This window comes from Perognathus longimembris, chromosome 11, assembly GCF_023159225.1.
Source record: "Perognathus longimembris pacificus isolate PPM17 chromosome 11, ASM2315922v1, whole genome shotgun sequence".
Classification (NCBI taxonomy): domain Eukaryota; kingdom Metazoa; phylum Chordata; class Mammalia; order Rodentia; family Heteromyidae; genus Perognathus; species Perognathus longimembris.
This window is the reverse complement of record NC_063171.1, coordinates 18,082,960-18,096,027: the sequence shown is the minus strand read 5'-3', so window position 1 is coordinate 18,096,027 and position 13,068 is coordinate 18,082,960. Positions and strand designations below refer to the sequence as shown.

General features: G+C 40.8%; 1 protein-coding gene across 1 annotated transcript in view; it reads right to left on the bottom strand.

The window, feature by feature from the left end:
- The window catches only part of Niban1 (niban apoptosis regulator 1), a 145,303-nt gene that overhangs the window by 25,043 nt on the left and 107,192 nt on the right, over positions 1–13,068 (bottom strand). The window contains exon 6 of the mRNA XM_048357829.1: positions 4,661–4,776. Coding sequence (XP_048213786.1) covers positions 4,661–4,776 — 116 coding nt within the window. The remainder of the gene's footprint in view (positions 1–4,660; positions 4,777–13,068) is intronic.

The following is a 13,068-nucleotide window of genomic DNA, read 5'->3' as shown; positions in this document are numbered from 1 at the left end:
AACACTATCTTGGTTGAAAAGCATAGAGCTCAAGAATCATAAAAAGTATCCTAATTTGTCATTTTGCAGAGATTGGTTTGAATTTGAACATGAGTGTGAACAGATATGAAAAGCTGAATTATATATAAAGTCCAAAGAAAAAGAATGCTCCATTTGGGTGGGCTTACAGTTTTCTTTCAGTCTTTCCCACACAATGTTCCAAGAAATTTGGTTTTGTTTTACAATTTATGGAATTGCAAAGGAAATATGCCAGGAGGGGTGGGGGGTGCAGAAGGGGGCGGGGGTGATACAAGGCTGGTGAGTTAGGTGGGGGTTAGCAGAAGGGGGTGGGGGTAATATAAGGCTGGTGAGCTAGGTGGGGATTAGGGAGAGCCCTGGAGCTAAAAATCCGCCATTCTCCTCCTCTAACCTCAGCTCCTCTCTCTCTCTCTCTCTCTCTCTCTCTCTCTCTCTCTCTCTCTCTCTCTCTCTCTCTCTCTCACCCACACACACACACACACACACACACACACACACACACACACACACACACACACACACATGTTCTCTCACAGGGGATCCACTCTGGGATTCCTTATCCTGGCCAGCTCTGCAAAAGTAAAGTCCTAACCCCTTGGGCTTTTCTGGAGAAAAAAAGGCTAAGCAAATAACAACTCATAATAATGAGGCATTCTCTAATCTCCTCCTCATAAAATAGTATTCACTACGTTTTACTATAAGAGACTTAAAATGCATTAAAAAAAAAAAAAAGATAAAGGCTGGACAATGGTAGCTCATGCCTGTGATCCTAGCTACCCAAAAGGTTGAGATCTGAAGAGCGAAGTCTGAAGCCAGCCCAGGCAGAAGAGTCTTGAGGCTTTTTGTCTCCAATGAACCAGCAAAAAGCCAGTAGGACAGAGGCTCAAGGGGTAGGTAGCATGCCAGCCTTGAGTGAAAAAGTGAGAGTCTAGGCTGTGAGTTCAAGCCTCAGTATCTCCCCAGACTCCCAATTTAAAAACTATAAAGGAAGATGGAAGATATTGGGCAAATTGAACAGCTGGCATGTGAATATTTTCAAATTTCATTATATGTACAATGAACCAAACTAGGGCCATATCATACTTCCTTGCAGATCTGGGGCTTTGCAGAGAAGGTGGGTTCCAGGAAAGCTGCCCCACATTTGACGGGGATGCTGACTACCCCCTTGTCTCTTTGTGGTCCTGAAGGGCTGTGGGAAGAGCAATCTGTTTACAGAGGGTCACACTAGAGCTCCTTGGCCAGAGGACAATTCTAGAATGTATGGACAAGACTCAGACTTGTGGGAATTTTCTTTTCTTAAGTTGAACCACTCAGCTCTGTGGGAATTATGAGCTGTTCTCTTACCCATCTGGCTAATTTAAAGGGAGATAATAAATACACCAAATAACTGCAGAGACATTACATTTTCTGCAGATTGCTTTCTCTCATGATCTCATTTATAGTGACAAGTAGAAAATATGTTGATGTTTTCACTGGTGTACAAATATTTTCACCTTAACAGTCTGTCAGGCGAGCTATTCTGACACACTGCTTTTGTCTGATGCTTGCTTAAAATAACCATGGGGCTTGCTATCATCACTGTCTAAGTCACTGCTATGATGTGAAGCACATAATGAGGAGGAGAACCTACTGAGTTCAGGTTCCTAACATCTTGGGTTCCACTCCTTTTGTAAGTGGTTGTGGGCTGGGAATATGGCCTAGTGGTAAAGTGCTCGTTTTGTATACATGAAGCCCTGGGTTCGATTCCTCAGCACCACACACACACACACACACACACACACACACACACACACATGAAAGCCGGAAGTGGCGCTGTGGCTCAAGTGGCAGAGTGCTAGTCTTGAGCAAAAAGAAGCCAGGGACAGTGCTCAGGCCCTGAGTTCAAGCCCCAGGACTGGCAACAAAAACAAAAAAACAAACAAATAAGTGGTTGTGATAAACTTTCAAACGAAATTTCTAGAAGCTATTTATTTCTCCAAACTGGTTCATTTTTATTATGGACTGGCCTCTCTGAATGTTCTTTCTCTTATCTAGAGGGAAAATAACCCTGAAACTCTCTTTTGGAATCTACACAGTAGGAGTCGATGATCCCACCAAAGATACTCAATTTCTGGGAGCACTTGAAAATGGTAGCTTTTCCTGGTCTCACCTTGGCTTCTCCCCTCCCCCACCTCATCTAGAGTATTTTTATATAGGAAATGAGCACTGCTTTGCCCTAGTGCCTATCATATCCATAGATGTACACACCCTAGAAAAATCAAGCAAGTGGTATTGCTGAACTACAGCAATCCACCCTTGTGATAGGTTATCTGTCTGTGTGTATGTACACGCGCATGTATGTGTGCTGGTACTGGGGCTTAAACTTGGGGTCTCGGTGCTGTCCCTTAGCTTTTTTTCCCCTCAAGGCCGGTGCTCTACACTTGATCCACAGCTCCACTTCTGGGTTTGTTTTTTTTTTGTTTGTTTGTTTGTTTTTGCAGGGGGGAGTTAATCAGAGATAAGTTACATGGACTTTCTTTCCCGGGATGGCTTCATATCTCACCCTCCTAAGTAGCTAGAATTACAGGCATGGGCCTCTTGTGCCTGGTTGTCTATTGGTACTGAATTTTCCCTGCATCAGGAGGCAGAAGACACCACGTCCTTTGTCATTTGGCCAGTAAACATATGGCAGTGAAACCATCTGGTCCACAGGAGAGGTACCATCCTGTCTCATCCTTGTCAGCTTCTGCATCACTGCACAGTGCCTGGTATGCAATGCATGCTCCTTACTGAATGAATAAAACCAGAAGTCACTTAGCTAAAATAGAACTTGTAGTAACTGTCCTTTACAACCCAATAAAATTGTTCAGACAAATGTAATTAGGATCAAACATTGTCACAATAAAGCAATATAACCTGATCTATCACATAGCAATTCAATATTAAATGTGTTGTCTATTTAATATGCCAGTCAGTATCAAATCCATTTTTATCTATGTCTTAGTTTTTCTTTTGAGTGTAAGTACTATAAGTTTTTAGTGCTCTCAAATTTAATTGGAGATAAGTCTCACAGATTTTCCTATCCTGGCTGGCCTTGAACCATAATCTTCAGATCTCAGCCTCCTGAGTAGAGTAGCTAGGATTACAGGCATGAGTCACAGGCACCCAGCAGTACTCTTAGATTTATAAAAATACGTACTTCTCTAGTATGTCAGAAATAAAGAATTAGCTAGAGTTCTGAAATAAGTCTCAGTTTGGGAAATAAATGAGTTTAGAATCCAGAGAGAGGTGGGGAGGAAGTGGGAGAGGAAGAGAGAAGATGGAAATTCTGGTTTATATGATAAAATAATAAAGACCAACTCCATCCTCATGAGAAAAGTTTTAGCTCTTTACGTTTAGTGACCTTTCAGAAGCCAAAACACCATCTGGCATCTTCCAAATATTATTCCCTCTTAACAGATTTCAGCAGTCCCCCAAATAGGCATTCTGGAAAACATGTCAGGAAAAATAAAAAAGGAATGACATTCCTGGACATGATGTTTCAAACAGGAGGAGGCTTGCATACAGCTTCCTCCTGTTTGGAGCAGCCACTTGGTTTGTGGCATCATGGAGATGGGACAGCATGAAACAGTGGAGATTCCTAACACCCCTGAGCCAAAGCCCACTGAGGTGGAGGTCATGACCAGCAGTGCACCAGGGAAAATATAATGGATCTCAATGGAGTGAAGAAAAGGGAAGCAAATATACAGAAAATTGGCCAGTACTTTCTGTATTTGTTTCCATTCATCCTTACTTTATGTATCACTTTATAAAGACAGATGCAGTTGGGTGGCAGTAGCTAACAGCTATAATCCTAGCTACTCAGGAGGCTGAGATCCTCAAATGAGGATCACAGTTCATAGCCAGCCTGAACAGACAAATTCTTGAAATCACCAGCCTAAAGCTGTGAATGTCAGTATAGTTCACATGGTAGAGCACCAGCTTTGGTTGAAATAGCTTCTCAGTCTGGCTGTGTGATAAATACTTCCCGGAGCATCTCACTCAATTCTCAAGAGTTTGCAATGTAAATATTTTTATTTGTTTCTAGAGGAATAATCTGAGGCTAAACGAGATTAAGGAACTTCTTTCAAGACTTAAAGGCAAGTCTTATAACCTTGAGGTCCCATCTCACAATCCTGCATACACCAACTCACTCTAGCCCTAGAGGTCATTTGCAAGAATAAGTTTTCATAGAAGACATGGGGACAGTTCTGCTCACTGAAGTTGCTGTGTTTCAATCTGGTGATCTTATGGGGGGGGGGCAGGGCAGATGGTATTGATGCTTGAGCTCAGGGCCTTCTGATTACAGGTGGTACTCTACCACTTGAGATACACCTCCAGATTTTTGATGGTTAATTGGAGATAAGTTGCCAAGGCTGGCTTTGAACCACGATCTTAATCATTAAGCTCCTAAGTAGGTAGGATTATGGGTGTGAACCATAGTTTTTGGACAGTCTAGTGATCTTTGTGAGAGGTGGCCAATGGCTCATCAAAAGCTTCTAGATGATGAGAGCAATCTTTTGAGAACCATGTCATTTGTTCTTGCAACTTGGGCTTAATCATTCACTGGAATGATGCTGCCCTCCTTCCACACAGAGGATCTGAACTCTGAGCCCTGTGTTACCTGGATCTCACCCCCCATAATCATGTCCCACGAGCCGTAGTGCCCCTTCTCCTGCCGGAAGAATTGCACCGCTTCTAGAAAGGCCTGGGCTTCAAATGTCATCTGCTTCGTGTAATCTAAAGGAAAAGGGGAAATGGCAGTTAGAAAAGTTAAGGACATTGTTTCATGGTTTTCTGTGTTCTTCAGATATGATGGTTCATCTGTTGCAAAGCATAGAATTAAGAGATCCAGGAAAAGCACTCAATTCAAAGCTCAATTGCAGGCAGGCAGCACATCACTTGTTCGCCATCTGAGCTGACTGATTCCATCAGTGCCTGAGCATAGTAGTTAGTACCCTATATATGTCTTATAAATGCTTCTCGTCTTCCTCCAGGCACCCAGTGACTTTGTACCACCCACCCTAACACATCACCTATACCAGCCAGCCATAAACCCTCAGGAATAGAGAAAATATAATTCAAGGCATAGCATTTACAAGTGCTGAAGCAAAATCCTTCTTCATGAGGCTACCAGGAAGCCTATAAGCTACATCTCCAAAACTGACTGAGGAACTGACATTTCTTTTTGCCTATACTGGGGCTTGAAGTCAGGGCTTTGTGCTCTCACCCAGATGGTTTTCATAGGGCTGGCGCTCTATCACATGAGCCATGCCACCAGTCCAGCATTTTGAAGATTAGAAATAATCTCTTATACTTTCCCTTCTTGGCTGGCTTTGAACTGTGATCCTTCAAATCTCAGCTTTCTGAGTAGCTAGGATCACAGGCATGAGCCACCAGTGCCTTCTTTATATGAACTGACATTTCCAAGATCAACATTGAGATGTGGTTAAAATAAATAAGTCAGAAAAGGGACATGTCCCAGGAACTGTGATTTCAAACTGAAGTATTTTCTTTCTTGGCTTAGCAACTGATTTAGCATTTAACTTGGAGGTTTGGGAAAACAAAATTAAGGTCTTGCCACAATAACACTGTCAGTAGTGCTCTTCCCATGAGGGATTGTGATGTGAGATTCAGTACACTAGGGACTCTGCCAAATGGGATGGAAACCGTAATGACTACATTGAGATTCAAGATTGACTTATGTGTGCTCATTTGTAACAGCTGTTTTCATTTTCATTTCCACCTCAAGGAAACAAAGAGATGGAAAGGAAATGTAGGACTGTCTTTGGATGGAGTGCATATGGCCAGACTTGCCAGCCAAGGAATGAAGTTTCAAATTCTTCATGTCTTTACAAGAAGCATAAGTTCCCTTATTTCTTCCCCTGCTGGCTTCAGTAACAGGAGGAGATATTTTTAGTTCTGTCCATTACCTTCTATATCTATATCAAACAAAACAAGGACAATTCAAACAAATGATGGCAGTGCCTAAGGTCTTTGGAAAAATAACTGATAGCAAATATGAAGCCCTGAATTCAAACCCTGGCACCCCCAAAAAAGAAAAGGGAAAGAGATTAGATTTGGAAATAATGATGTAAGTGTTAGGGAAGACCATGAAGGAAGAGAAAAAGAGCTAGAACAGAATAGTGATGGAGAGAAGCATCTTGACAGAGGCATAGAAAAATATTAGGAATCAAATGGATCACAAAAGAAACTATAGTCGTTGAAGACTGGGTGTAGTGGTTCATTGTAACCCCAGCTATGCAGAAGGCAGAATTATGGTCCTAAGCCAACCTGGGAAAAAAGAGTGAGACCCTAATATGAAAAATAACCTAAAGCAAAAAGGGTTGGACGTGTGGCTCAAGTGGTAGGATATCTGCCTAGCAAGCACGAGGCCCTGAATTCAAACCCTAGTACTGCCAAAAAAAAAAAAAAGAAGAAATTATAGTAACTGAACAATAAGACTTTAAAATGATAACTATTTATCATTCAAACAAGGTCAATTTTAACTACTCTCTTTCTAGAGTGGAAGAAAAATCTAATTTACAGGTTCACCATTAGATTTTCAGCTTATGAACTGGTTGAGTAAGTTGATTTACACAGAACTTTGATAACCAGTCTGCCATGGAATAAGTTGCCTACAAATATTTGTTCTCATAATTGTAAACAATGCTCAATGTCAATTGCCAAGTTCATTCAGCAAATAAAGAACAGAATGTTTGCCTTCTAAAGATAGATCTACACGGCCATGGTAATCTGATCTTCATTCCTCTTAAACTGTTTGCAAAAGCCTTAGGAAACTCCCAGAATGTACAGGTGTTTGAGAGAAACCAGATTCGCAGTGAGTGGATCAACTTCCTGCTATAGAACTCAAGGGAACAAATCCCAGGTTCATGACTGCCTTCTCTCTTGCCAAAAAGCAAACTGAGAGTTTACTTCAAAGACTCCTTGAGTCAACAATGGTTTCTAGTCTTTAGGTCTTGCTTTTGCCAACACGACTGGGAAAATGACAACTATCAGCAATAGTTCTCTATTTCCAACATGCTGTAATGAAGTACACACTCTAGGCGATGGACGGACCTTAGATCAAGTTCTCTTGTACTATGGAAGAGGAAATGGGGGCAAAAAAAAGTTACTTGCTTAAACTGAAGGTCACCCAGCTGGTGAGTATCAGAGCCAAGAGTTGAAAACATGGCTCTGGCATGCCACACACCACCTTGGCATTCATACTTCCTAAAATCATGCGTCCACTATGAAAGTTGGAAGTGATCATAAAGGTCGCCAGCTCCAAGTTCTTCTTCCACCCTGGTATCCCTCATACTCCCAAACACTCGCTTGGCCTTGCTTCAATATTTGTAGGACAGAGAACTCACAATTTAATGAAGTCATTCTTTCCATCACTGAACTGCTCTAATTACTTGAATTTTTTCCCTCTATTGAGCCAAAATCTGTTTCTATAAACTCTCTCATTAATCTCATTTCTCTCTTTGAGAAAAATAGACTGTTTACTTCTTTTCCATATGGTAATTCTATAAAAGAGTCATTGGCGGAATATACTTACTTTCTTTCAACTGTACTTTAAACAACCGATCTTTCAGTTCTCTTAAATTTGGCCCTCACTTTCTTTTCTTTCCCCAGAGATCCATTTTCATTTATCAACATCTTTCTTGAACTTGGCCCATAGTAACTGGGTATTGTCTCACTAGTACAAATTATGTAAAATAGAATGGTTACTCTCCCTCTGATTTCTAACCTCTTTAAAAAAAAAATACAACCACATCATCCTGTTGACTCATATCTTTCTCGGAGTCCAATAAAATCCCCAGCCCTTTTTTCATGTCAAACTCTTGCCAGTCAAAGCCTCTCCTAATTTGTACCTTTTGCTTTTCACCTTGAAGGACAGATTTAACATTATCCCTATTAAATTACAACTTAACAGTGGTCAGCTCAGTCAGCCAATGCTTGCCAAACTGCTTTTAAAAATTGTGTCTCCTTCCACCTTTTCTAATGTGGTAAGTCGGCTTTCTTGTTTCTATCTAACTCACTGATGATGAGTTCACCAGATCACAGGCAGGGACAGAGCCCCAAGAAACTTGAAGTGTGAGGAGACATGTGGGAGCCACTGTGGCCATTCATTCAACCCTCGCTTTCCCAGAACAGGGAAATGTCTAGAAATGCACGGTTGCCCCGGTCTCGCCTTAGCTCCGCATCTGTACAGCTGCATGGAAAACACATCTCTGGGACAGATGATTAAGGATTCTGCAAGGGAAGGAAAGCTTCTCCAGTCTCTGGGGGGCAGTCATTCAAGGGGCCAGCCAGAAAGGCATCATTTTTGGGTTTTCCCACTTAGACAAATTTATAGCCTGACTGAGTCAAGTGAACCTCCAGAGCTTGATCGAGGCCTATAGAATCACTGTTGATTTTGACTCTGACTGCTGGGTCAGGCCTGAGTTTGGATGCTGCCTTGTTATTTTATTTTATTGGTGAGCTGTGCCAAGCCATGATAGCTGATCTGCTTGGTGATTTGTTATATAACAGCATTACTCACTCCACAGCTATGGAGGGTTCTTCCCACTGATAAATACTTTTAAACTGGCTTTAGCTTCAGTCCTACAGCACTGTCTCTAGAAAGGCTTCAGTCAGGCTGATTGTCCTCGTGTTATCTCTAGAACAAGGAGAAGATGCAGAGCAAGAGTACCAGCGTTGGGTGAGCAGGAATCATGTCTTGTATAGTCTTTCTAACAACCCCATTAGGTAGGAATTAACACCCCTACTTCACAAAGTACAAGGAAATAGTTTTCACAAAGGTCAAATAGCTGAGTTTGCATTTGGTCAAAGCAAGGTTCACTTACCCTCAAATCCTGTTATAACACTTGATGGTTCTGTTTCAAAGCCCTTTAATTAGAGATAATTTTAGATTCACTTGCTATTGTAAAAAGGAACTCAGAGCCAGGCACAATGGCTCACACCCACAATCCTAGCATCTTTGGAACTGGAGTGCCAGTGCTGGAGCTAGGATTCAAGGCCCACCTCACAAAGTTCTGGAGATTTCCATCTCAACTAACAGCAAGGCCCAGTGGCACCTGCCTGTCTCCCTAGTTATTATGTGAGAAGCTGAGATAGGAGGATCACAGTCCTCCCTAACTAACTAGAGCAGAAAGCACTTGGCTCAAGTGGTAGAGGCCCTGATTCAAACCCAAAGACTAATTCTTCCCCCTCCCCAAAAAGTAATACTGAGATATTCATATACCCTCCATCCAGTTTCCTCCCAAGAAAGTATCTTTTAACCCTATAACACAATATCACCACCATGAAATTGATGTAATCCAACCTTCTTATTCACATTTCGCCAGTTTTACATGGACTCATTTCACTCCCCTATCCCTACCTATCTCCCGGCTTAATTTAAAAATTATTTTAACTTTTTTCTTCTCAAACTTTAAAACCATGAATTTCGAAATGAGTGTGCGTGTCTCAGTACTGGGGCTTGAACTCAGGGCTTCATGCTCTCACTCTTGGCTGGGACTCTACCACTTAAACCAAACTTCCAGCCCCTATTCCAAATTTTCAAGCATACAGACTATTTAGCCAAGATCTTGTTTTATAACTGAGTTGGTTGAGAGGCAGACAGAATGTGACATGGTATTACTAAAAATAAAATAAATTAAAACAAAATAAAAAATTCCCTCACCAGAATGAATAATGATTGGTGTCCATTCTAACAAAATGGTAATAAAAGTTCTAAGTTTTTACTTTAGAACTTATTTATGTATGACTAGCTATGAAATTATTTATTACCTCACAACAACCTTTAGTCTAACCTCGGTAGAGAAAAAAGAAGCCTGGTAAATTGCAAGAGATCATTTTTGAAACTATATTTTGTGTGTGCGTGCCAGTCCTGGGCCTTGAACTCAGGGCCTGAGCACTGTCCCTGGCTTCTTTGTGCTCAAGGCTAGCAATCTGCCACTTGAGCCACAGCGCCACTTCTGGCCATTTTCTATATGTGTGGTGCTGAGGAATCGAACCTAGGGCTTCATGTATACAAGGCAAGCACTCTTGCCACTAGGCCATATTCCCAGCCCCCATTTTTGAAACTATTAAACTAAATATGAATCTCCTGTTTAAGTCATATCTGGTATTAATTATGTTGAATAGATATTCACTTTATTCTTGCTTTTGTATTTTGTAGGCAGTGGGGGGGCTTACACTCAGAGTCTGAGAGCTGTCTATATGACTCTTATCCTCAATAATTACCAAAGAGCAGAAAGTAGAGCTGTGCTTCAAAGTGGTAGAGTGCTAGCCTTCAGCAAAAAAAAAAAAAAAAGCTCAGGGAAAGTACCAGGCCCTGAGTTCATCCTAGGACCAACACACACACACACACACACACACACACACACACACACACACACACACACACACACCATTCGAAGCCTATTTGTCAGCAGAGAAGAGGATGTGAAGACCACTAGGAAAAGAAAAGGCAGACTGATCTCATTTCCTTCAGATAAATACCAGATTATCAGATTAGGAGGCCATTGGAGACATTCAGTGTCTAGATTTTAGCAAAGCAATTTTCAATGGTTCACATGATTTCAGTTAACACAGTAATGAAAAAAGTTTTAGACTGGCTGATAATGCATATAAATAGATATAGCAAAATAGTTAAAAGGCCAATATTTTGATGTCATAGAGGAAAATCTGTATGGTATTATTCTTAATATATTACCAATTACTTGTAAAGGATATATACATATGTGTTATAGTTATTAGATTTTGTTTACCTACTAATACCAAAAAACAAGTTGGCCTCTGAGGATATAGTGCCCAAAACTATAAGATTTCGAACTTTTAATTCCTCCATGTCTATTGGATTACAGAATCAGGACAAAAAATGAAATGTAACATAGATAAATGAATCTAGCATTTAGTCCCAAAACAAAACTACAAAAGTATTTATGTTCCCAAAACATACTAGGTTTGCAGCAAAAAAAAAACAAAAAAAAAAAACCTAAGGAGTAAATTACAAAGGTGCAAAATTTAAAGGACTCCCTCCTCCTCCTAAAAAAAAAAAAAAGAGGGCTGGGGATATGGCCTAGTGGCAAGAGTGCCTGCCTTATATACATGAGGCCCTAGGTTCGATTCCCCAGCATCACATATACAGAAAATGGCCAGAAGTGGCGCTGTGGCTCAAGTGGCAGAGTGCTAGCCTTGAGAAAAAAAAAAAAAAAAGAAGCCAGGGACAGTGCTCAGGCCCTGAGTCCAAGCCCCAGGACTGGCCAAAAAAAAAGAAAAAAAGAAACAACAACAAAACAAAACAGGGGTTCAAATTGTGCAAGTCAGAGCTATGACACACTTGTCCACAAAGCAGGTGAGGTTGGACCTTAGAAATGTGACTCAGACATGGACAATCAAAGAAAGATTCTGAGCATAGCTCTTCTGAGTTTTCCATTCCTTCCTTACGAGGGCCAGAATATGTTACAAACTTTTTTTTCCCCTTGACCAGTGGAGTGACTTGAACTCAGCTTTCTTGGCTCATGGCGGGTACTCTATGAACCATGCCTCCAACCATACTTTTTACTGACTAATTGAAGATGTAGTCACAAGGACTTTTCTGCCCAGGCTGACTTTGAATCGTGATCTTCCAGGTCTCAAATTTCTAAATAGCTAAAATGACAGGTGTGAGCCACCAGTGTCTGGTTCAAACAATTTAAAATAAAGCGGGGCTGGGGATATGGCCTAGTGGCAAGAGTGCTTGCCTCGTATACATGAGGCCCTGGGTTCAATTCCCCAGCACCACATATACAGAAAATGGCCAGAAGTGGCGCTGTGGCTCAAGTGGCAGAGTGCTAGCCTTGAGCAAAAGGAAGCCAGGGACAGTGCTCAGGCCCTGAGTCCAAGCCCCAGGACTGGCCAAAAAAAAAAAAAAAAAAAACAACTAAAATAAAGAATAAAAGGACACAGCTAACAAGCTAAATAGAAAGATTACAGAATGGGAGAAGATTTTCACTGGCTAATATATCAGACAAAAGCTTAATATCCAAAATAGACTTAGTGCTCAAAAAAATTGAACCCTCAAAAAATAAACTCTCTCAAAAAACAAACAACCAGCCCAATCAATCAATGGGCTAATTACTTAAAGAGAGATTTTGCAGAAGAAGAAGTAAATATGGCTAGTAGACTCATAAAAAAATGTTCAACATCTCTGGCCATGAAGGAAATGCAAACCAAAACAACACTGTGATTCTACTTCACCAGGTTAGACTGGCCATTATTAAAAAAAAAAAAACTAACAATAAAAAATGCTCACATGGATGTGGCCAAAAGGGAACTTTGATACATTGCTGGTGGGAATGCACACTTGTTCAACTACTCTGAAAAGCATAGAGTCCTCAAAAAACTAAACAAAAAACTATCCTATAACCCAGCAATTCCACTCCTGGGCATTTATCCAATAAAGCATAAGGAGAATACACTAAAACTACCATCTCAATCATGTTTATTACAGCATTATTTGCCATATACAAGATATAGAATCAGCATATATATGCAATGGAATTCTACTCATCCATCCGAAAGAATGACATTGTATCATTTGAAAAGAAATAGAAAGACTTGGAAAAAATTACCTTAAATGAAATGAGCCACACTTAGAGAAGCACAGGTTGCATGGTTTTCCTCATTTGTGAGAACTAGAATGTGCTGATCAATCCACAAGTAAACACATTGGATGGTACCCAAACAGTTATAAATGAATGAACTGAAATGTGATAGAATCTATGGAGAGCATAAACAGCATAATTCTTTGGAAAGACTAAGTGAAAGCCTAACAAAATGAATACCAGGAAATGGGTACTTATGGTGGTGTGTGTGCAAGGAGAGAGTGATAGAAGAATGAAGGGGGAAATGAGTAGAATGCAGGCAAGAATGCATTGTATATGCCACAGAACTGAGAAAAATAAGGGAAGGGGTTGGTTGAAGGAGGGTGAAGATGTTGATGACACAGATCAAGATGTGTTGCATACATAAACTGGT